Source organism: Dendrobates tinctorius, unplaced genomic scaffold, assembly GCF_039654945.1.
Source record: "Dendrobates tinctorius isolate UK_male_01 unplaced genomic scaffold, ASM3965494v1 ptg000464l, whole genome shotgun sequence".
Classification (NCBI taxonomy): domain Eukaryota; kingdom Metazoa; phylum Chordata; class Amphibia; order Anura; family Dendrobatidae; genus Dendrobates; species Dendrobates tinctorius.
The window spans coordinates 521,016-542,474 of NW_027362126.1; the positions used below are offsets into that span (position 1 = coordinate 521,016).

The 21,459-nt window shown below is 49.0% G+C and overlaps 1 protein-coding gene across 1 annotated transcript in view; it reads left to right on the forward strand.

Moving 5' to 3' along the window:
• The first annotated feature begins 758 nt into the window (after positions 1-758).
• The window catches only part of PTPRO (protein tyrosine phosphatase receptor type O), a 570,099-nt gene continuing 549,398 nt past the window's right edge, over positions 759-21,459 (forward strand). Inside the window, exon 1 of the mRNA XM_073564603.1 lies at positions 759-1,068. Coding sequence (XP_073420704.1) covers positions 1,012-1,068 — 57 coding nt within the window. The 5' untranslated portion in view covers positions 759-1,011. The remainder of the gene's footprint in view (positions 1,069-21,459) is intronic.

Consider the following 21,459-nt stretch of genomic DNA (forward strand, 5'->3'; position numbering starts at 1 on the left):
GGGTCATGGATGCAGGGTGCTGTGCAGTGTACTGTATACAGTGCAGGGTGATGAATGTAGGGTGTTGTGCACTGTACTGTATACAGTGCAGGGTGCTGTGCAGTGTACTGTATACAGTGCAGGGTGATGGATGTAGGGTGTTGTGCACTGTACTGTATACAGTGTAGGGTGGTGTGCAGTGTACTGTACACAGTGCAGGGTGTTAGATGCAGGGTGGTGTGCAGCGTACTGTATACAGTGCAGGGTGATGGATGCAGGGTGGTAAGCAGTGTACTGTATACAGTGCAGGGATCTGGATGTAGGGTGGTGTGCAGTGTACTATATACAGTGCAGGGTGGTGTGCAGTGTACTGTATACAGTTCAGGGTGATGGATGCAGGGTGGTGTGCAGTGTACTGTATACAGTGCAGGGTGATGGATCTAGGGTGGTGTGCAGTGTACAGTATACAGTGCAGGGTGATGGATGCAGGGTGGTATGCAGTTTGCTGTATACAGTGCAGGGTGATGGATGTAGGGTGGTGGGCACTGTACTGTATACAGTGCTGGGTGATGGATGCAGGGTGGTGTGCAGTGTATTGTATACAGTGCAGGGTAATGGATGTAGGGTGGTGTGCAGTGTACTGTATACAGTGCAGGGTGATGGATGTAGGGTGGTGTGCAGTGTACTGTATACAGTGCAGGGTGGTGTACAGTGCAGGGTGATTGGCAGTGACACTGGTTTGGTCCCTTCGCCTGGCACAGAATGATGTCATTATGGGGAGGGTCTCCTTCTGCTCCTCACATTGATGTATGTAGGACGGAGGGAGGAGGCGCTGATCTGGATTTTCACATTTGTCTCTTGCTCCTGGAATGAGACTTTTTGTAGACATCTGTAACACCTGAGACTGGGATAATCCCTGCAGCCCCCTGACCTCAGCCTGCACAGACCCCCGATGCACCCATGTGACTCCCTGACTGACAGCTGCTCACATCTAGGGTCCGGCTATTGTCTGTCTGCTGACATTTCTCTTCCATGGATGCCGGCAGCTCAATGCCTCCTGTGCTCCTGTGCCTGCTCCTCCTGCTACGGGTAAGACAACCTCCATCATCCCTTGTGTGGGGAGTGGGCTCAGGGGGCATTGCCGGGTGCATTGGGTGCAGATGTAGATCTGTCCAGATAACGAATAATGGGATAGAGAATGGCAGATCTGTTATAGTTCCTTCTCTGTCGCGCATATACTATGTATAGATAGATAGACAGGCTTGGACTGGCCCTCAGGAGAATCCTCCGGTGGGCCCCTGTGCAGGAGTGGACCGCCATCCTCTTATATGAGTAGTACTTGGTACTCTATTCTTGAATCACTACGTAGAGACATAGGCGGCATCATATTCATTTAACAATGTATCCAGTTCATTGTTAGATACATTTGTGATTGAGGGTAATGTCACATTTGCATGTAGCTGAAAAGTGGGGCAATGGTGTTGGTTACTGGTGGGCCCTTGGGTACTGGGGTCTGACACTGTATGTATGCCTACATGGTATACAGGTAGAGATCAATGTATCTTCCCAAATTCAGGCTCACTAACTTCGTCCAATTTCCCGGTGAATCGATTTGCTGAATATTAAATCTCCTAAATCTTCAACTGCCCTGAAAATACGTGTGTGACACCCAGAGGTCCCCTAGGACTGTATTCAGCTCTTCAAGCTCTTTTATGCATTTTTAGCCATAGTAATGCCCAGGAGACCTGAGCATATCTGGTTATGGGTACCTAGATGGGAAGCGGTGGTCACAAACAGTCTGTAGAATTGCGCACTGCACTGTCAGATGTTTCATCTAAAAACAATGAAAAATTATCACTTTTTGTGAAGTGACACAAAAATAATATTCAGACGCATATGGAAGATGTTTAAAAAAAAACATGCCCACCTTGACCCTCTCCTGTACCGGCAGCTCCACACCTGTCCCTGCATCGCCCTACCTGTCCCCGCAGCTCCCCACCTGTCCCCACAGCTCCCCACCTGTCCCTGCAGCTCACAACCTGTCCTCCCAGTACCCCACTGGTCTCTACAGCTCCCCACCTGTCCCCGCAGCTGCCACCTGTCCCTGCATCTCATTTTTCCCTAAAGCTCACAACCTGTCCCCCCAGTACCCCACTAGTCTCTACAGCTCCCCACCTGTCCCCGCAGCTCCCCACCTGTCCCCGCAGCTGCCACCTGTCCCTGCATCTCATCTTTCCCTACAGCTCACAACCTGTCCCCCCAGTACCCCACTGGTCTCTACAGCTCCCCACCTGTCCCTGCAGCTGCCCACCTGTCTCTGCATTTTCCCACCTGTGACTGCATCTCCTACCTGTCCCTGCAACTCCACACCAGTCACTGCAGGTCCCCGCAGCTCCCCATCTGTCCCCAAAGCTCCGCACCTGTCCCCGCATCACCCTACATGTCCCCGCATCTCCCCATATGTTGTCACAGGTGTGTCAGGTGTGACAGACAGTCATCCTGGATACGGTTATAGAAGGTCTTTGCATTTAGCTCAAGCACCTTCTTGATTTTTGCATCTCTGTTATGGAGTGATCTCCTTCTCCCTCTAGGACCCAGCAGTTACCTCCAACTTCTGCTGCTAATCACACACCTGTGCTGGAGGTTTAAATACATTCAATCGCTGCAGCATAGTGCAGATGTTATCTCATTCTTGACTCAGTTTTGTTGGAAGCTCTAGCAGTCGATTAGTGTCTTCCCCGAGGATCCTTGGAGGATTGCTGGCATGACATCTCGGTTGTCTTCTCAAGCTAAGTGTTTTCCCCACAATCCGTCTACCCTCTCTGTCTTTAGTTGTAGTGGGGACTGACTAGTGAACCCATCCCCTCCCTATGTAGGGTCATGCAGGGATTAGGTTCCTTCTCAGCGATCCTTCACCCATTGTGACATTAATACCCGCCGTACACTTTAAAAAAAGAAAAGACACTTGTTTTTTTTGGTGTGTTTTTTTTTTCTTTAATCTGGGTTCATGAATCGCGTTGCTGTGCTAGCAGAGCAGCTGCAGAAGTGGTCACTGGAGGTGACTGACTTTCGTTCTGAGATTCAGCAACAACAACAATGGCTGCGGACTCCTACTCTGGGGGACTCTGTGGGTAGGGCGGCCCAGCTTGAACCCAAATTTGCCCTCTCAGACAGGTTTTCAGGAGGTAGGGACCGGCTTTTTGTATTTAAAGAAGCATATAAATTATATTTTAAACTTCGTCCTTACTCCTCTGGGAATGAGGAGCAATAAGTGGGAATTGTGATTTCACTGTTGCAGGGAGATCTTCAGTCCTAGGCTTTTTCTCTTCCACAGAACTCTATGTTTCTCCAGTCCGTAGTAGGGTTTTTCAGGGCTTTCAGGCTTTAGCCCTTATCTATGATGATCCTGACCGTATTTCCTTGGCTGAATCCAGGCTCCGTCACCTTCAGCAGGGGAGACTTATAACTCTGGAATCCGTAAGTGGTCAACTGATACCAAATTGAATGGCCCGGCTCTTAGAAGTCAATTTTGTCAAGGTGTTACTGAAAGGTTAAAAGATACTTTGGCAGTGAATGAAACTTGTGAGTCATCATAGGCTGCCATGTCATTGGCTATATGGGTGGATAGACGCCTGCGAGATAGATGGATAAGACCAACTTCTCCTGAGCTCTCTTTCCGGGACAGTACCCCTGTGTCGAGGACAAAGGTGCGGGGGTGAACCTATACTTGTGGGGTTACAGGTACCCATGCAGTTAGGAGGTGCGTCTGCGTCATATGTCTCCCCCGACATTCGCAAGAAAAACGGTGTGGGTTTTTTTGTGGAAGCAAGCGACATTTTATGTCAGTGATGAGGCAGTCACCCACAAAGTTCAAACATAAAAGTCTCTTTAATGTGTTGTCTTCACACAGAAAAGGTTCCAATGCCACAATTGCATATAACTTCAGTGCATGTAACTTCAGTGGATATTATCAGTGTTCAGTTCACACCAGTTCATACCACTACATAGTACACCGCATCCTTTAGATTGCAGTCAATACACACGTAAATCCTCCTCTGACTAGTTCCGTGGGTGTCCTGCACCGCTTGTATCACAGTCTCTACTCACAGCCGTACACAGTCCAGGATATCCTCCGGATCGCAGCCGGGCACCATATCCATCTGTTTTGCAATCGTTACACGCCAGTCCTCTTTCGGGCACAGGACATCCACCTCTGGTTCACCTCCAGGCACAGGACTGTCCACATCCGAGACCAGTTACCATGGATGACTTGCATCACTGTGTACGCTGTCAGTGCCAGGCCTATTGGCTCCGCTTTGTCCTGTGCTCTGCACACCAACTGCTCTGTACAGCAACCATCACCAACTCACTCTGGCTCTGACACACCTGAGACTCACTCAGAAATCCTCAGATCTGACTAACCCTTTCCTGCAGGGTTTTTAACACCGCAACCTGTGGCTTTCAGCCACCTGGAAAACCTGGGTCCGGAATGGAACAGACTGCAACACTATCATAGTGCAATCTGTTTCAAACACAACATCCAGAGCAGGTATTCCTTCCCTCTGTCTTTGACACTAACATGTCCAAGACTAACACTTAGGCTGGCTTCACACTAGCGTTGTGTAGCGCTGCAGATGGCAGCCTACTTCCTTCTTTCTTCCTCCGTTAAGCCTCGCCCACTGCCGCACCTCTTCCTTCAGCTACGCCTACGTCTGCATGCATCCTGCGTACCCTATTTTTAACATTAGGTACACATGCCGTGCGGATGTATGCTGATGCATCCGCATGCGTCGTTTTGACGCTGCGCCGAACGCAACAAATTGCAGTCGACAGACGCGTCAAAATGTCAGCATACATCCCCATGTCATGCGTACCCAATGTTAAAGATAGGGTACACAGGATGCATGCAGACGTAGGTGGAGCTGAAGGAAGAGGTGCGGCAGTGGGCGGGGCTTAACAGAGGCAGAAAAAAGGAAGTAGGCTGCCATCCGCAGCCCTGCCGAACGCTAGTGTGAAACTAGCCTTACTTTTATTATCAGTCTGCATTGCAGTCACAGCTATGCCCATGACTGCCATGCACACCTATGGCCTTCATACAACCCCGTGCATATGTCGCGCCCCTGAGGCTCAGTCGTCACAGAGGTACTGCACCTTCTCCTATGGTGTGGTGCCCCACCATCCAGGTAAGTTGGGAACTCCTGACCACGCTCCAACACTCACACCCCACACAATAGAGTAGTTCAGCATAACCACATTGCGGCTCCTTGCTTAGAGAGAAGCAGAGCACCTTTGGTGGTTCCCTGCTTGGAACACTAAACATGCTGGGAGGCGGGTGGAGTTTAGGATACATAAAAGAGCGGGATGGTTTAGGATTATAGGTCAGTCTGACAGGAGGTCAGTCGGAGGGAGGAAGTTACTCAGAGAGGAGTGAGGAAAGGAGATCCCTGGAAGAAGGGATGGAGGAAAGAGTGCTGCAGCTGCCTCAGTGACCTGAGCCAGCTGGCACGGGAAAGGAAAGGAAAGTAGAGTTCTTGGGAACATCTGTCAGGAGGAACTCCAGTGTAACTCAGTACTAGGCGATCTTCACACTTAAAGGCGCTATAGAGGAGACGTTCAGGAAAGGCACATAAGTTGGCGGAGTGTGGAAGGGAGCTTTCAATCTTGCCTGGAGGTTGACTGAGCCCCTGACCTGGAGGACACGGCACGGAATCGGGCACTACAGACTGTGAGTAAAGCTTTGGAACTACATGCCCTGGTGTCCTCCATTCCTTCCTGCGTCCGCCCGCCTGACACTGCTACATCCCCTGCGCCGGACACTACACCATCTAAGTGTCCCCACATCTACACTGCCCTGGGACAACAGCCCTGCCTGTGGAGGGCTATACCATCACTGCTGCACCACACCATCTGTCCCAGAGGATCTGTCTGCAGCGTCGGCTTAACACCTCCCTTGCCGAACACCACAGGTGGCGTCACAAGCTATTCACCATTAACCTATCGCCATTACTTGGGCGCCCAGGGCCACGGTCCGGGTCACCGCTGCTGTGACACATCCCACCGGCCCGGTAACGAGTACCCCGCAGCCCTGGGAGGGCGACCCACATATCCTGGGGAGACTACACAGCGATCCCTAGCTGTAACTGGCATCACTGCCTCACAACAGTCACTGCAGTCCAGGCAATCAGGATCCAGGAACACAGTTATAATCCAACAGGGAAACTTTATTCTTAGGATAAACAAGGTAGAAAAGGTAGTTGCAGTAAATATAACACTTCCTGCTCTTTCCCTATTACTCTTCACCACCATATCAGCAGCAGAAATGGTGGCAGCAATAGTGACAGTTCCCAGTCCAACTTCTGAGTGCTTATAGTCCTCAGCGGGGCACCACGCAGTCCTGTGCCCACTTCACGGCCCGTAGGTCCGGGGCAGCAGTCTCTGTCCCCTCCAGGGGTCTGGCAAGATCCAGGTCGTTGCTGAGTGCCTGCCCTGGGCAGTCGTGCCCGGGCACTGACTCTGTCCCAGAAGGGGATGCACATTTGCCCCATACGGGGGGTTTCTTCTGTCCCAAGCGGGGACACACCTAGGCCACAGACTGGGGTCTTTTCTGTCCCAGATGGGGACACACACCCTGCCTCAGGCACTCCTGCCTGGACTCTGGCTGGAAGTAGGAGCTTCTTGCCGCCTTTTCTGGCTGCTAGTCCAACCCAAACCTTAACTCTTTGCTGTCCCTAAGCTAATGCAAAACACATAGGCAATTTAAAGGAAACTCCACACAATAATACAATGCAAACATAGCACATCACAGTAAAACATTAAAACACAGGTACACCATCCTGGTATTGCATAAAGTGCACAGGATTAGCACCTAGGAGAGAGGGGAAGCAATGATGTTCTCCGCCACCTCCTTACACCCCTCTGTTATGAATGGGAAACCGAGGAGGAAAAAAAGACATCAAGCCAAGTCTCAGAAAACCAGAGAAGTTGGTAACTATGCAGATTGCAGATCCCTGAACTTACCCGCACAACTAGCAGCAGTCGTGGAACGTACCTACGTTGGTCCTAGATGCCTCGTCACAACCGGAGAACTACATAAGCCTAAAGCAGGAAGAGAGGAAAACTAACTGCCCCAGAGCAGACCCCAAAGGAAAGACAGCCCCCCATATGTATTGCGGTGAAGCAAGATGAAAATACATACAAAGGCAGGAAAATAGGCTGAGCAAACGATGGGGCCCAGCTAACTAAAAAGAAAAGGAAAGGAAAGACACTGTCTGCAATCTGCCAAAAAAAACCTACAAAAATATTGTCCAACACTTCTGATAGCAAAATTAACCCTGAAGTCACTAGACTTCTAAACCTATATCAGCACTCTGAAATATTCTGAGACAGAGCAAAAAAGAGGCCAATCTAATAAGGGACAAAAAGCAGATTGGCAAATACTGATTAATAGGAGTGGAATTTCAGCATAGCCCCAGCAGGGGCAGGCTGATTACACAAAAAACTGAATTGACAAACAAGCGCAAGTGTGAACAATAGCAAAAAACAAACTTAACTTGAGAAGACTGGAAGAGAGCTGAAGTCCAGGACCTGAGAAGCAGACTGAATCACCAGCACCCGGATAGGGCATTGGCTGTCTTATATCCAGTCTGATACTCTAGAGGTCCAATCGTTATCTTCCTCATCAGGTGGCAGATCACTACCACTTAAACCAACCGCACTACCTCCTGTCACCACTAGAGGGAGAACGGAAGGGGAACTCTCAACTGGTGGAGCAGAAAATGAGTTCGTGACAGTACCCCCCCCTTGAGGAGGGGTCACCGAACTCTCATCCATGCCACCAGGCCGATCAGGATGGGCCAGGTGAAAAGCACGAACCAATTTATTGGCATGAATATCAGAGGCAGAGACCCAAGAATTATCCTCCTGGCCATAACCCTTCCATTTGACCAAATACTGGAGTCTCCGTCTAACCAAACGAGAATCCAATATTTTCTCTACCTCATATTCCACATTGCCTTTAACCAATACAGGATCAGGAGGTGCCGCCACAGGAACTACTGGCTCAACAAACCTCTTCAACAGTGACTTGTGAAATACGTTATGGATTTTGAACGTAACTGGAAGAGCCAATCGAAAAGAAACAGGATTAAGAATCTCCAAAATCTTATAAGGTCCAATAAATCTTGGCTTAAATTTTGGAGATGCAACCTTCATAGGAATATTCTTAGACGACAGCCAAACCATATCACTCACTTTAAACCGGGGACCAATGGTCCTACGCCGGTTGGAAAAACGCTGGGCCTTTTCCTGAGAGAGTGACAACTTATCCACCACTTGGTCCCATATCTGCTGCATTCTCACAACCACAGTGTCCACACCTGGGCAGGACGAAGATTCCACTTGCCCTGAAGAGAATTGAGGATGAAACCCAAAATTACAGAAAAAGGGTGACATCAGAGTGGCAGAACTAGCTCTATTGTTCAGCGCAAATTCGGCCAAGGGCAAAAATAAGAAACAATCATCTTGATCAGCAGATATAAAACATCTTAAATAAGACTCCAGGGTTTGTTCTCTCAGTCTGCCCATTGGTCTGGGGATGAAACACGGAGGAGAAGGATAACTGAATTCCCAGATTGGAACAAAAGGCTTTCCAGAATCTGGAAACAAACTGGACCCCTCTATCGGACACAATGTTCTCAGGAATCCCGTGTAACCGATCCACCTGTTGTAAAAACAAGGGCACCAACTCAGCGGAAGATGGTAACTTTGGGAGTGGTACAAGATGGACCATCTTCGAAACTCTATCACAAATCACCCAGATAACAGTCATTCTCTGAGAGACAGGAAGATCAGAAATAAAATCCATTGAGATATGGGTCCATGGCCTCTTGGGCACCGGCAGGGGCATCAGCAACCCACTAGAATGAGAACAGGGTTTAGACCGAAAACAAGTCCCACAGCACTGTACAAAATTCCTGACATCACGAGATAAGGCAGGCCACCAAAACGACCGACTCACCAAATCTCTGGTACCAAAAAAACACCAGGATGACCAGCCAATGCGGAGCAATGGACTTCAGACATCACTCTCTTTCTCCACTGGTCAGGAACATACTGTCTTCCCGTAGAGCAACGCTCTGGTTTATCCTCCTGAAATTCCTCCAGGGCGCGTCTCAAATCGGGCCAAATGGCAGAAAGAACTACCCCCTCACCTAGGATGGTAGTAGGCTCGGTCACATTAAGAGAATCGGCAAAGAAACTCCTAGAAAGGGCGTCTGCCTTAACATTCTTAGTGCCCGGAAGAAAAGAGACCACAAAATTAAAACGCGTGAAAAACAAGGCCCATCTAGCCTGTCTAGGATTCAAGCGTTTGGCCGACTCCAGATAAATCAGATTCTTGTGATCGGTGAGGACCACAACTTGATGTCTAGCTCCCTCCAACCAATGTCTCCACTCCTCAAATTCCCATTTCATGGCCAACAATTCCCGATTCCCCACGTCATAGTTGAGTTCAGATGGGGAGAACTTTCGAGAAAAGAAGGCACAGGGATTCATCTTAGAAGTCACATGGTCTTTTTGGGACAAAACAGCTCCTGCACCAATCTCAGAAGCATCTACCTCCACCTGAAATGGAAGTGAGATATCAGGTTGCCGTAAAACCGGAGCTGAAGTAAATCTCCGCTTAAGCTCCTGAAATGCTGAGACAGCCTCAGGAGACCAATTCAGCACATCAGTGCCCTTCTTGGTCAGATCAGTCAGTGGTTTGACAATACCAGAAAAATTACCTATAAATTTACGATAGAAATTAGCAAAACCCAAAAACTTCTGGAGGGCCTTCAAAGAAGTAGGCTGAACCCAATCATAAATGGCCTGTACCTTGGCCGGGTCCATTTCAATAGTCAATGGAGACAAGATAAATCCCAAAAATGAAATCCTCTGTACATCAAAGAGGCATTTCGATCCCTTATCAAACAGGGAATTCTCCCTCAAAATCCGGAACACAGTCCGGATGTGTTCCACATGAGAGTCCCAATCACTAGAAAAGATCAAAATATCATCCAGGTAGATGATCAAAAACTTATCCACAAAGTCACGGAAAATATCATTCATAAAGGACTGGAAGACAGAAGGGGCATTAGTGAGCCCAAAAGGCATCACCAGGCACTCAAAATGTCCCTCTGGAGTATTAAACGCCGTCTTCCATTCATCCCCGTGCTTGATGCGAATAAGATTATACGCCCCCTGAGGTCAAGCTTAGTAAACCAGCAGGCACTCTTAACTCTGGAGAATAAATCAGACATCAGAGGTAGCGGGTACTTATAGTTAACCGTCATCTTGTTAAGGGAACGATAATCAATACACGGTCTTAATGAACCATCTTTCTTGGCCACAAAAAAAAACAGCACCTAAAGGTGACGAGGATGGTCTAATATGACCCTTCTCCAACAACTCCTTAATATAGGATCGCACAGCATCATGTTCGGGTACTGATAAGTTGAAAAGCCGACCCTTGGGAAATTTACACCCAGGCATCAACTCAATTGCACAGTCATAACTCCTATGAGGAGGCAAAGATGCAGACTTACTCTCACTAAATACATCAAAAAAATCGGCCAGATAATCAGGAATATCATGAGACTGAGGAGAGGTGGAGAAAACAGGAGCGTCCCTAAGAACACACTGACAACCCCAACTCACCACAGACCCAGATTTCCAATCCAAAACTGGATTATGAGCTTGCAACCAAGGAAAACCCAGAACAATAGTATCATGCAAATTATGCAGCACCAAAAATTTACAATTTTCTTGGTGGTCTGGGGTAACTCGCATTATCACCTGGGTCCAAAACTGAGGTTTATTCTCCGCCAAAAGAGTAGCATCAATACCCCTCAAAGGAACAGGCGTCCGCAGAGGCGTCATGGAAAAACCACAACATTTAGCAAAGTCCAAATCCATCAGATTCAACGCTGCTCCTGAATCCACAAAAGCCGTAGTGGAAAACGTGGATAAGGAGCAGATCAGAGTAATTGCCAAAAGGAACTTAGGCTGTATACTGCCCACAGCAAATGTGTGTTCAAAACTTTTCTCTCGTTTAGGGCAGACAGAAATAGTATGAGAGGCATCTCCACAGAAAAAACACAGCTTATTACGCCTTCTAAACTCCTGACGTTGCGCCCTAGACAAAACCCAATCACATTGCATAGGTGCAGACGCTTGTTCAAAAGGAGGCATCGCCTCCCGTGTAGTTTTACGTTTACGTAAACGCCGATCAACTTGAATGGCTAATGACATGGAATCATCCAGACCAGAGGGAACAGGAAATCCCACCATAACATCTTTTTCGGTCTCTGATAAACCCTTCCGAAAGAGAGCTGCCAAAGCACTATCATTCCATGTAGTAAGGATCGCCCACTTTCAGAATTTTTGACAGTACAACTCTGCAGGATCCTGACCTTGGTCTAATGCCAACAGGGTTCTCTCAGCTTGATCAGCGGCATTAGGTTCATCAAACAACAACCCCAAGGCCTGAAAAAATGCATCCACATTAGTCAGAATAGGATTTTCAGGTGTCAGAGAAAAAGCCCAATCCTGGGGATCGCCGCGCAGCAAAGAGATGACAATTTTAACCTGCTGCGCAGAGCTCCCCGATTAGTTAGGCTTCAAGGCAAGAAATAATTTACAATTATTCTTAAAATTCAGAAATTTAGACCGATCCCCAGAAAACACATTCAGGAGTTGGGATCTTAGGTTCAGCAGCATGTGACTGAATGAGGTAGGTGGAAATTCCCTGTACTTCAGCAGCAAGTTGCTCCACACGATCAGACAATTGCTTAATCTCCATTAGGGAAAAAAAATCCTCCTACGGACCCAGAGAAAAAGAGGAAAAAATACATATAAAAAAAAAATTCTGACACTTTTTTTTAACAACTTTTTCCTGCTTTTGAGTACCCAAGAATCTGCGGTATGGCTGGTGATTCTGTTAAAAATGGGTCACCGAGGAGGAAAAAACCTAAACATGCTAAGCCCAGAAAAACCAGAGAGGTTGGTAACTATGCAGATTGCTGATCCCTGATCCTAACCACACAACTAGCAGCAGCTGTGGAGCGTACCTACGATGAACCTAGACGCCTCGTCACGGCTGGAGGACTAAATAAGCCTAAAGCAAGAAAAGGGGAAAACTAACTGCCCCAGAGCAGACCCCAAAGGAATAGACAGCTCGCACACATGTATTGACGGTGAGACAAGATGAAAACACAAACACAGGCAGGAAAATAGGCAGAGCAAACGATGGGGCCCAAACTAACTAGAAAGGAGAGGAAAGGAAAGACAGTCTCTGCAATCTGCCCAGAACCCTACAAAATAATGTCCAACACTTCTGATAACAAAATTAACCCTGAAGTCACTAGACTTCTCCCACTATATCAGCATTCTGAAATATTCTGAGACAGTGCAAAAAGAGGCCAATCTAATAAGGGACAAAAAGCAAATTGGCAAATACAGATAAATAAGAGTGGAAATTCAGCACAGCCCCAGCTGGGACTGGCTGACCACACAAAAAACTGAATTGAACAACAAAATCAAGTGTGAACATTAGCAGAGAAACTTAGCTTGAGCTGACTGGAACAGAGCTGAGAAATAAGACCTGACAAGCAGAAGGAATCACCAGTACCAGAGTAGGGCGTCGGCTGTCTTAAATCCAATCGGAGATTCCTGAGGTCCAGTCATCATCCTCTTTATCAGGTGGTAGATCTCTACTGATTAAATCAGCCTCACTACCTCCTGTTACCACCAGAGGGAGCCTGGAAGGAGAACTCACAACTGGTAGACCAGAAAATGGACTCACAACAAGTGTACTGTATACAGTGCAGGTGTCATGGTCATGTGTGACTGGACACACCGCCTCCAGCAGAGCGAATTTAAATAAAAGAACGTTCAGCCGGATACACCGCCTCCAGCAGGCGAATTTCAGTAGTACACGTACTTCTGGATACACCGCCTCCAGCAGGGTGAATTTCAGAATAAAGGGGAAAACCAGGTAAACAATGACAATGGTGGCCCTGCGATAGGGAACGGGGATGTGTAGACATCCTGCACTCCCCTGAGTCAGTGTTTCTACACTCCTAACGATCCCTAGGCCGGTTCCGCACCGGGCGCCGATCAGGCTACCTGAAATCCCTAGCTCGCCCTGAATCCATCCCTTACTAGTGAAGTGGACGGTGCAGAAACTAATCCCACCACTGAACTAAAACACATTGAGGAAAGTGACAAACAGGGAAACACCACTTAGCTTTGCTCTGTTGCTAATGCTGCAAGCAACAGAGTCCGACACCTGAGTGCATCTTTTCCTCCAACCGGATCTAAAACCTGAGTGCAGCTTTCCAGCAACAGAGTCCCGCATCTGAGTGCAGCTTTACAGCAACAGAGTCTAGCATCCGAGTGCAGCTTTCCAGCAACAGAGTCCAGTATCTGAGTGCAGCTTTCCAGCAACAGAGTCCAGCATCTGAGTGCAGCTCTCTTCCAGCAACAGAGTCCAGCATCTGAGTGCAACTTTCACCATAGCTGCCACTCCATCAAGCTTTGCAAGAACTCCTCGCTGACACATAGATGCCACTCCACCAAGCTTTGCAAGAACTCCTCGCTGACACCATAGCTGCCACTCCATCATGCTTTACAAGAACTCCTAGCTGACACCATAGCTGCCACTCCTCCAAGCTTTGCCAGAACTCTACGCTGACACCATAGCTGCCAATCCAGGATTCTGACTGAGCTGCCAGGAACTCTCTCTACCTCCTTCCTTCACCAAGGATGGTTGGAAAACACCAATATCACCAACAGTGAGTGAGAACACCTGACACACCTTTATAGTTAGGAGCCAGAGTCTCACACCTGTTAGAGATTCCAATGCAATAACGCTCACCACCACCGGGGGGCAAACTAGAACAAAAGACACCACTGTGTAATAACCCTAATGGCCACCGGGGAAAAACCAACTCCAAGCAACCAGCTCAAAGGAAAAAAAAGGTTACTTATTCAAAACCTGTCATATCCAACCAGGATCATGACAGCAGGATGTTGGGTTCAGTGTACAGTATACAGAGCAGGGTGATGGATGTAGGGTGTTGTGCAGTCTACTGTATACAGTGCAGGGTGATGGATGCAGGGTGTTGGGTGCAGTGTACAGTATACAGAGCAGGGTGATGGATGTAGGGTGGTGTGCACTGTACTGTATACAGTGCAGGGTGATGGATGCAGGGTGTTGGGTGCAGTGTACAGTATACAGTGCAGGGTGATGGATGTAGGGTGGTGTGCAGTGTACTGTATACAGTGCAGGGTGATGGATGTAGGGTGATGTGCAGTGTACTGTATACAGTGCAGGGTGATGGATGTAGGGTGGTGTGCACTGTACTGTATACAGTGCAGGGTGATGGATGTAGGGTGATGTGCAGTGTACTGTATACAGTGCAGGGTGATGGATGCAGGGTGTTGGGTGCAGTGTACAGTACACAGAGCAGGGTGATGGATGTAGGGTGGTGTGCACTGTACTGTATACAGTGCAGGGTGATGGATACAGGGTGATGTGCAGTGTACAGTATACAGAGCAGGGTGATGGATGTAGGGTGGTGTGCACTGTACTGTATACAGTGCAGGGTGATGGATGTAGGGTGATGTGCAGTGTACTGTATACAGTGCAGGGTGATGGATGTAGGGTGATGTGCAGTGTACAGTATACAGAGCAGGGTGATGGATACAGGGTGATGTGCACTGTACTGTATACAGTGCAGGGTGATGGATGTAGGGTGATGTGCAGTCTACTGTATACAGTGCAGGGTGATGGATGCAGGGTGTTGGGTGCAGTGTACAGTATACAGAGCAGGGTGATGGATGTAGGGTGGTGTGCACTGTACTGTATACAGTGCAGGGTGATGGATGTAGGGTGATGTGCAGTGTACTGTATACAGTGCAGGGTGATGGATGTAGGGTGATGTGCAGTGTACAGTATACAGAGCAGGGTGATGGATACAGGGTGATGTGCACTGTACTGTATACAGTGCAGGGTGATGGATGTAGGGTGATGTGCAGTCTACTGTATACAGTGCAGGGTGATGGATGCAGGGTGTTGGGTGCAGTGTACAGTATACAGTGCAGGGTGATGGATGTAGGGTGGTGTGCACTGTACTGTATACAGAGCAGGGTGATGGATGTAGGGTGGTGTGCACTGTACAGTATACAGAGCAGGGTGATGGATGTAGGGTGGTGTGCAGTGTACAGTATACAGAGCAGGGTGATGGATGTAGGGTGGTGTGCAGTGTACAGTATACAGAGCAGGGTGATGGATGTAGGGTGGTGTGCAGTGTACAGTATACAGAGCAGGGTGATGGATGTAGGGTGGTGTGCACTGTACAGTATACAGAGCAGGGTGATGGATGTAGGGTGGTGTGCAGTGTACAGTATACAGAGCAGGGTGATGGATGTAGGGTGGTGTGCACTGTACTGTATACAGTGCAGGGTGATGGATGTAGGGTGGTGTGCACTGTACTGTATACAGTGCAGGGTGATGGATGTAGGGTGATGTGCAGTGTACTGTATACAGTGCAAGGTGATGGATGCAGGGTGTTGGGTGCAGTGTACAGTATACAGAGCAGGGTGATGGATGTAGGGTGGTGTGCAGTGTACAGTATACAGAGCAGGGTGATGGATGTAGGGTGGTGTGCACTGTACAGTATACAGAGCAGGGTGATGGATGTAGGGTGGTGTGCAGTGTACAGTATACAGAGCAGGGTGATGGATGTAGGGTGGTGTGCACTGTACTGTATACAGTGCAGGGTGATGGATGTAGGGTGGTGTGCACTGTACTGTATACAGTGCAGGGTGATGGATGTAGGGTGATGTGCAGTGTACTGTATACAGTGCAGGGTGATGGATGTAGGGTGTTGTGCAGTCTACTGTATACAGTGCAGGGTGATGGATGCAGGGTGTTGGGTGCAGTGTACAGTATACAGAGCAGGGTGATGGATGTAGGGTGGTGTGCAGTGTACAGTATACAGAGCAGGGTGATGGATGTAGGGTGGTGTGCACTGTACTGTATACAGTGCAGGGTGATGGATGTAGGGTGGTGTGCACTGTACTGTATACAGTGCAGGGTGATGGATGTAGGGTGGTGTGCACTGTACTGTATACAGTGCAGGGTGATGGATGTAGGGTGTTGTGCAGTCTACTGTATACAGTGCAGGGTGATGGATGCAGGGTGTTGGGTGCAGTGTACAGTATACAGAGCAGGGTGATGGATGTAGGGTGGTGTGCAGTGTACAGTATACAGAGCAGGGTGATGGATGTAGGGTGGTGTGCACTGTACAGTATACAGAGCAGGGTGATGGATGTAGGGTGGTGTGCAGTGTACAGTATACAGAGCAGGGTGATGGATGTAGGGTGGTGTGCACTGTACTGTATACAGTGCAGGGTGATGGATGTAGGGTGGTGTGCACTGTACTGTATACAGTGCAGGGTGATGGATGTAGGGTGATGTGCAGTGTACTGTATACAGTGCAGGGTGATGGATGCAGGGTGTTGGGTGCAGTGTACAGTATACAGAGCAGGGTGATGGATGTAGGGTGGTGTGCACTGTACTGTATACAATGCAGGGTGATGGATACAGGGTGATGTGCAGTGTACAGTATACAGAGCAGGGTGATGGATGTAGGGTGGTGTGCACTGTACTGTATACAGTGCAGGGTGATGGATGTAGGGTGATGTGCAGTGTACTGTATACAGTGCAGGGTGATGGATGTAGGGTGATGTGCAGTGTACAGTATACAGAGCAGGGTGATGGATACAGGGTGATGTGCAGTGTACAGTATACAGTGCAGGGTGATGGATGTAGGGTGATGTGCAGTCTACTGTATACAGTGCAGGGTGATGGATGCAGGGTGTTGGGTGCAGTGTACAGTATACAGAGCAGGGTGATGGATGTAGGGTGGTGTGCACTGTACTGTATACAGAGCAGGGTGATGGATGTAGGGTGATGTGCAGTGTACAGTATACAGAGCAGGGTGATGGTTGTAGGGTGTTGTGCAGTCTACTGTATACAGTGCAGGGTGATGGATGCAGGGTGTTGGGTGCAGTGTACAGTATACAGAGCAGGGTGATGGATGTAGGGTGGTGTGCAGTGTACAGTATACAGAGCAGGGTGATGGATGTAGGGTGGTGTGCACTGTACTGTATACAGAGCAGGGTGATGGATGTAGGGTGATGTGCAGTGTACAGTATACAGAGCAGGGTGATGGATGTAGGGTGTTGTGCAGTCTACTGTATACAGTGCAGGGTGATGGATGCAGGGTGTTGGGTGCAGTGTACAGTATACAGAGCAGGGTGATGGATGTAGGGTGGTGTGCACTGTACTGTATACAGAGCAGGGTGATGGATGTAGGGTGTTGTGCAGTCTACTGTATACAGTGCAGGGTGATGGATGCAGGGTGTTGGGTGCAGTGTACAGTATACAGAGCAGGGTGATGGATGTAGGGTGGTGTGCAGTGTACAGTATACAGAGCAGGGTGATGGATGTAGGGTGATGTGCAGTGTACAGTATACAGAGCAGGGTGATGGATGTAGGGTGTTGTGCAGTCTACTGTATACAGTGCAGGGTGATGGATGCAGGGTGTTGGGTGCAGTGTACAGTATACAGAGCAGGGTGATGGATGTAGGGTGGTGTGCAGTGTACAGTATACAGAGCAGGGTGATGGATGTAGGGTGGTGTGCACTGTACTGTATACAGAGCAGGGTGATGGATGTAGGGTGGTGTGCACTGTACTGTATACAGAGCAGGGTGATGGATGTAGGGTGATGTGCAGTGTACAGTATACAGAGCAGGGTGATGGATGTAGGGTGTTGTGCAGTCTACTGTATACAGTGCAGGGTGATGGATGCAGGGTGTTGGGTGCAGTGTACAGTATACAGAGCAGGGTGATGGATGTAGGGTGGTGTGCACTGTACTGTATACAGTGCAGGGTGATGGATGCAGGGTGTTGGGTGCAGTGTACAGTATACAGTGCAGGGTGATGGATGTAGGGTGGTGTGCACTGTACTGTATACAGTGCAGGGTGATGGATGCAGGGTGTTGGGTGCAGTGTACAGTATACAGTGCAGGGTGATGGATGTAGGGTGGTGTGCAGTGTACTGTATACAGTGCAGGGTGATGGATGCAGGGTGTTGGGTGCAGTGTACAGTATACAGTGCAGGGTGATGGATGTAGGGTGTTGTGCAGTCTACTGTATACAGTGCAGGGTGATGGATGCAGGGTGTTGGGTGCAGTGTACAGTATACAGAGCAGGGTGATGGATGTAGGGTGGTGTGCACTGTACTGTATACAGTGCAGGGTGATGGATGCAGGGTGTTGGGTGCAGTGTACAGTATACAGAGCAGGGTGATGGATGTAGGGTGGTGTGCACTGTACTGTATACAGTGCAGGGTGATGGATGCAGGGTGTTGGCTGCAGTGTACAGTATACAGTGCAGGGTGATGGATGTAGGGTGGTGTGCAGTGTACTGTATACAGTGCAGGGTGATGGATGTAGGGTGATGTGCAGTGTACTGTATACAGAGCAGGGTGATGGATGCAGGGTGTTCGGTGCAGTGTACTGTATACAGTGCAGGGTGATGGATGTAGGGTGGTGTGCACTGTACAGTATACAGTGCAGGGTGATGGATGTAGGGTGATGTGCAGTGTACTGTATACAGTGCAGGGTGATGGATGTAGGGTGGTGTGCACTGTACTGTATACAGTGCAGGGTGATGGATGTAGGGTGATGTGCAGTGTACTGTATACAGTGCAGGGTGATGGATACAGGGTGGTGTGCACTGTACAGTATACAGTGCAGGGTGATGGATGTAGGGTGGTGTGCACTGTACTGTATACAGTGCAGGGTGATGGATGTAGGGTGATGTGCAGTGTACTGTATACAGTGCAGGGTGATGGATGTAGGGTGGTGTGCACTGTACTGTATACAGAGCAGGGTGATGGATGTAGGGTGGTGTGCACTGTACTGTATACAGAGCAGGGTGATGGATGTAGGGTGATGTGCAGTGTACAGTATACAGAGCAGGGTGATGGATGTAGGGTGTTGTGCAGTCTACTGTATACAGTGCAGGGTGATGGATGCAGGGTGTTGGGTGCAGTGTACAGTATACAGAGCAGGGTGATGGATGTAGGGTGGTGTGCACTGTACTGTATACAGTGCAGGGTGATGGATGCAGGGTGTTGGGTGCAGTGTACAGTATACAGTGCAGGGTGATGGATGTAGGGTGGTGTGCACTGTACTGTATACAGTGCAGGGTGATGGATGCAGGGTGTTGGGTGCAGTGTACAGTATACAGTGCAGGGTGATGGATGTAGGGTGGTGTGCAGTGTACTGTATACAGTGCAGGGTGATGGATGCAGGGTGTTGGGTGCAGTGTACAGTATACAGTGCAGGGTGATGGATGTAGGGTGGTGTGCAGTGTACTGTATACAGTGCAGGGTGATGGATGTAGGGTGATGTGCAGTGTACTGTATACAGTGCAGGGTGATGGATGTAGGGTGGTGTGCACTGTACTGTATACAGAGCAGGGTGATGGATGTAGGGTGGTGTGCACTGTACTGTATACAGAGCAGGGTGATGGATGTAGGGTGATGTGCAGTGTACAGTATACAGAGCAGGGTGATGGATGTAGGGTGTTGTGCAGTCTACTGTATACAGTGCAGGGTGATGGATGCAGGGTGTTGGGTGCAGTGTACAGTATACAGAGCAGGGTGATGGATGTAGGGTGGTGTGCACTGTACTGTATACAGTGCAGGGTGATGGATGCAGGGTGTTGGGTGCAGTGTACAGTATACAGTGCAGGGTGATGGATGTAGGGTGGTGTGCACTGTACTGTATACAGTGCAGGGTGATGGATGCAGGGTGTTGGGTGCAGTGTACTGTATACAGTGCAGGGTGATGGATGTAGGGTGATGTGCAGTGTACTGTATACAGTGCAGGGTGATGGATGTAGGGTGGTGTGCACTGTACTGTATACAGAGCAGGGTGATGGATGTAGGGTGGTGTGCACTGTACTGTATACAGAGCAGGGTGATGGATGTAGGGTGATGTGCAGTGTACAGTATACAGAGCAGGGTGATGGATGTAGGGTGTTGTGCAGTCTACTGTATACAGTGCAGGGTGATGGATGCAGGGTGTTGGGTGCAGTGTACAGTATACAGAGCAGGGTGATGGATGTAGGGTGGTGTGCACTGTACTGTATACAGTGCAGGGTGATGGATGCAGGGTGTTGGGTGCAGTGTACAGTATACAGTGCAGGGTGATGGATGTAGGGTGGTGTGCACTGTACTGTATACAGTGCAGGGTGATGGATGCAGGGTGTTGGGTGCAGTGTACAGTATACAGTGCAGGGTGATGGATGTAGGGTGGTGTGCAGTGTACTGTATACAGTGCAGGGTGATGGATGCAGGGTGTTGGGTGCAGTGTACAGTATACAGTGCAGGGTGATGGATGTAGGGTGTTGTGCAGTCTACTGTATACAGTGCAGGGTGATGGATGCAGGGTGTTGGGTGCAGTGTACAGTATACAGTGCAGGGTGATGGATGTAGGGTGGTGTGCACTGTACTGTATACAGTGCAGGGTGATGGATGTAGGGTGATGTGCAGTGTACTGTATACAGTGCAGGGTGATGGATACAGGGTGGTGTGCACTGTACAGTATACAGTGCAGGGTGATGGATGTAGGGTGGTGTGCACTGTACTGTATACAGTGCAGGGTGATGGATGTAGGGTGATGTGCAGTGTACTGTATACAGTGCAGGGTGATGGATGTAGGGTGGTGTGCAGTGTACAGTATACAGTGCAGGGTGATGGATGTAGGGTGATGTGCAGTGTACTGTATACAGTGCAGGGTGATGGATGTAGGGTGGTGGGCACTGTACTGTATACAGAGCAGGGTGATGGATGCAGGGTGTTGGGTGCAGTGTACTGTATACAGTGCAGGGTGATGGATGTAGGGTGGTGTGCACTGTACTGTATACAGTGCAGGGTGATGGATGTAGGGTGATGTGCAGTGTACTGTATACAGTGCAGGGTGATGGATGTAGGGTGGTGGGCACTGTACTGTATACAGAGCAGGGTGATGGATGCAGGGTGTTGGGTGCAGTGTACTGTATACAGTGCAGGGTGATGGATGTAGGGTGGTGTGCACTGTACTGTATACAGTGCAGGGTGATGGATGTAGGGTGATGTGCAGTGTACTGTATACAGTGCAGGGTGATGGATGTAGGGTGGTGTGCACTGTACTGTATACAGTGCAGGGTGATGGATGTAGGGTGATGTGCAGTGTACTGTATACAGTGCAGGGTGATGGATGCAGGGTGTTGGGTGCAGTGTACTGTATACAGTGCAGGGTGATGGATACAGGGTGGTGTGCAGTGTACAGTATACAGTGCAGGGTGATGGATGTAGGGT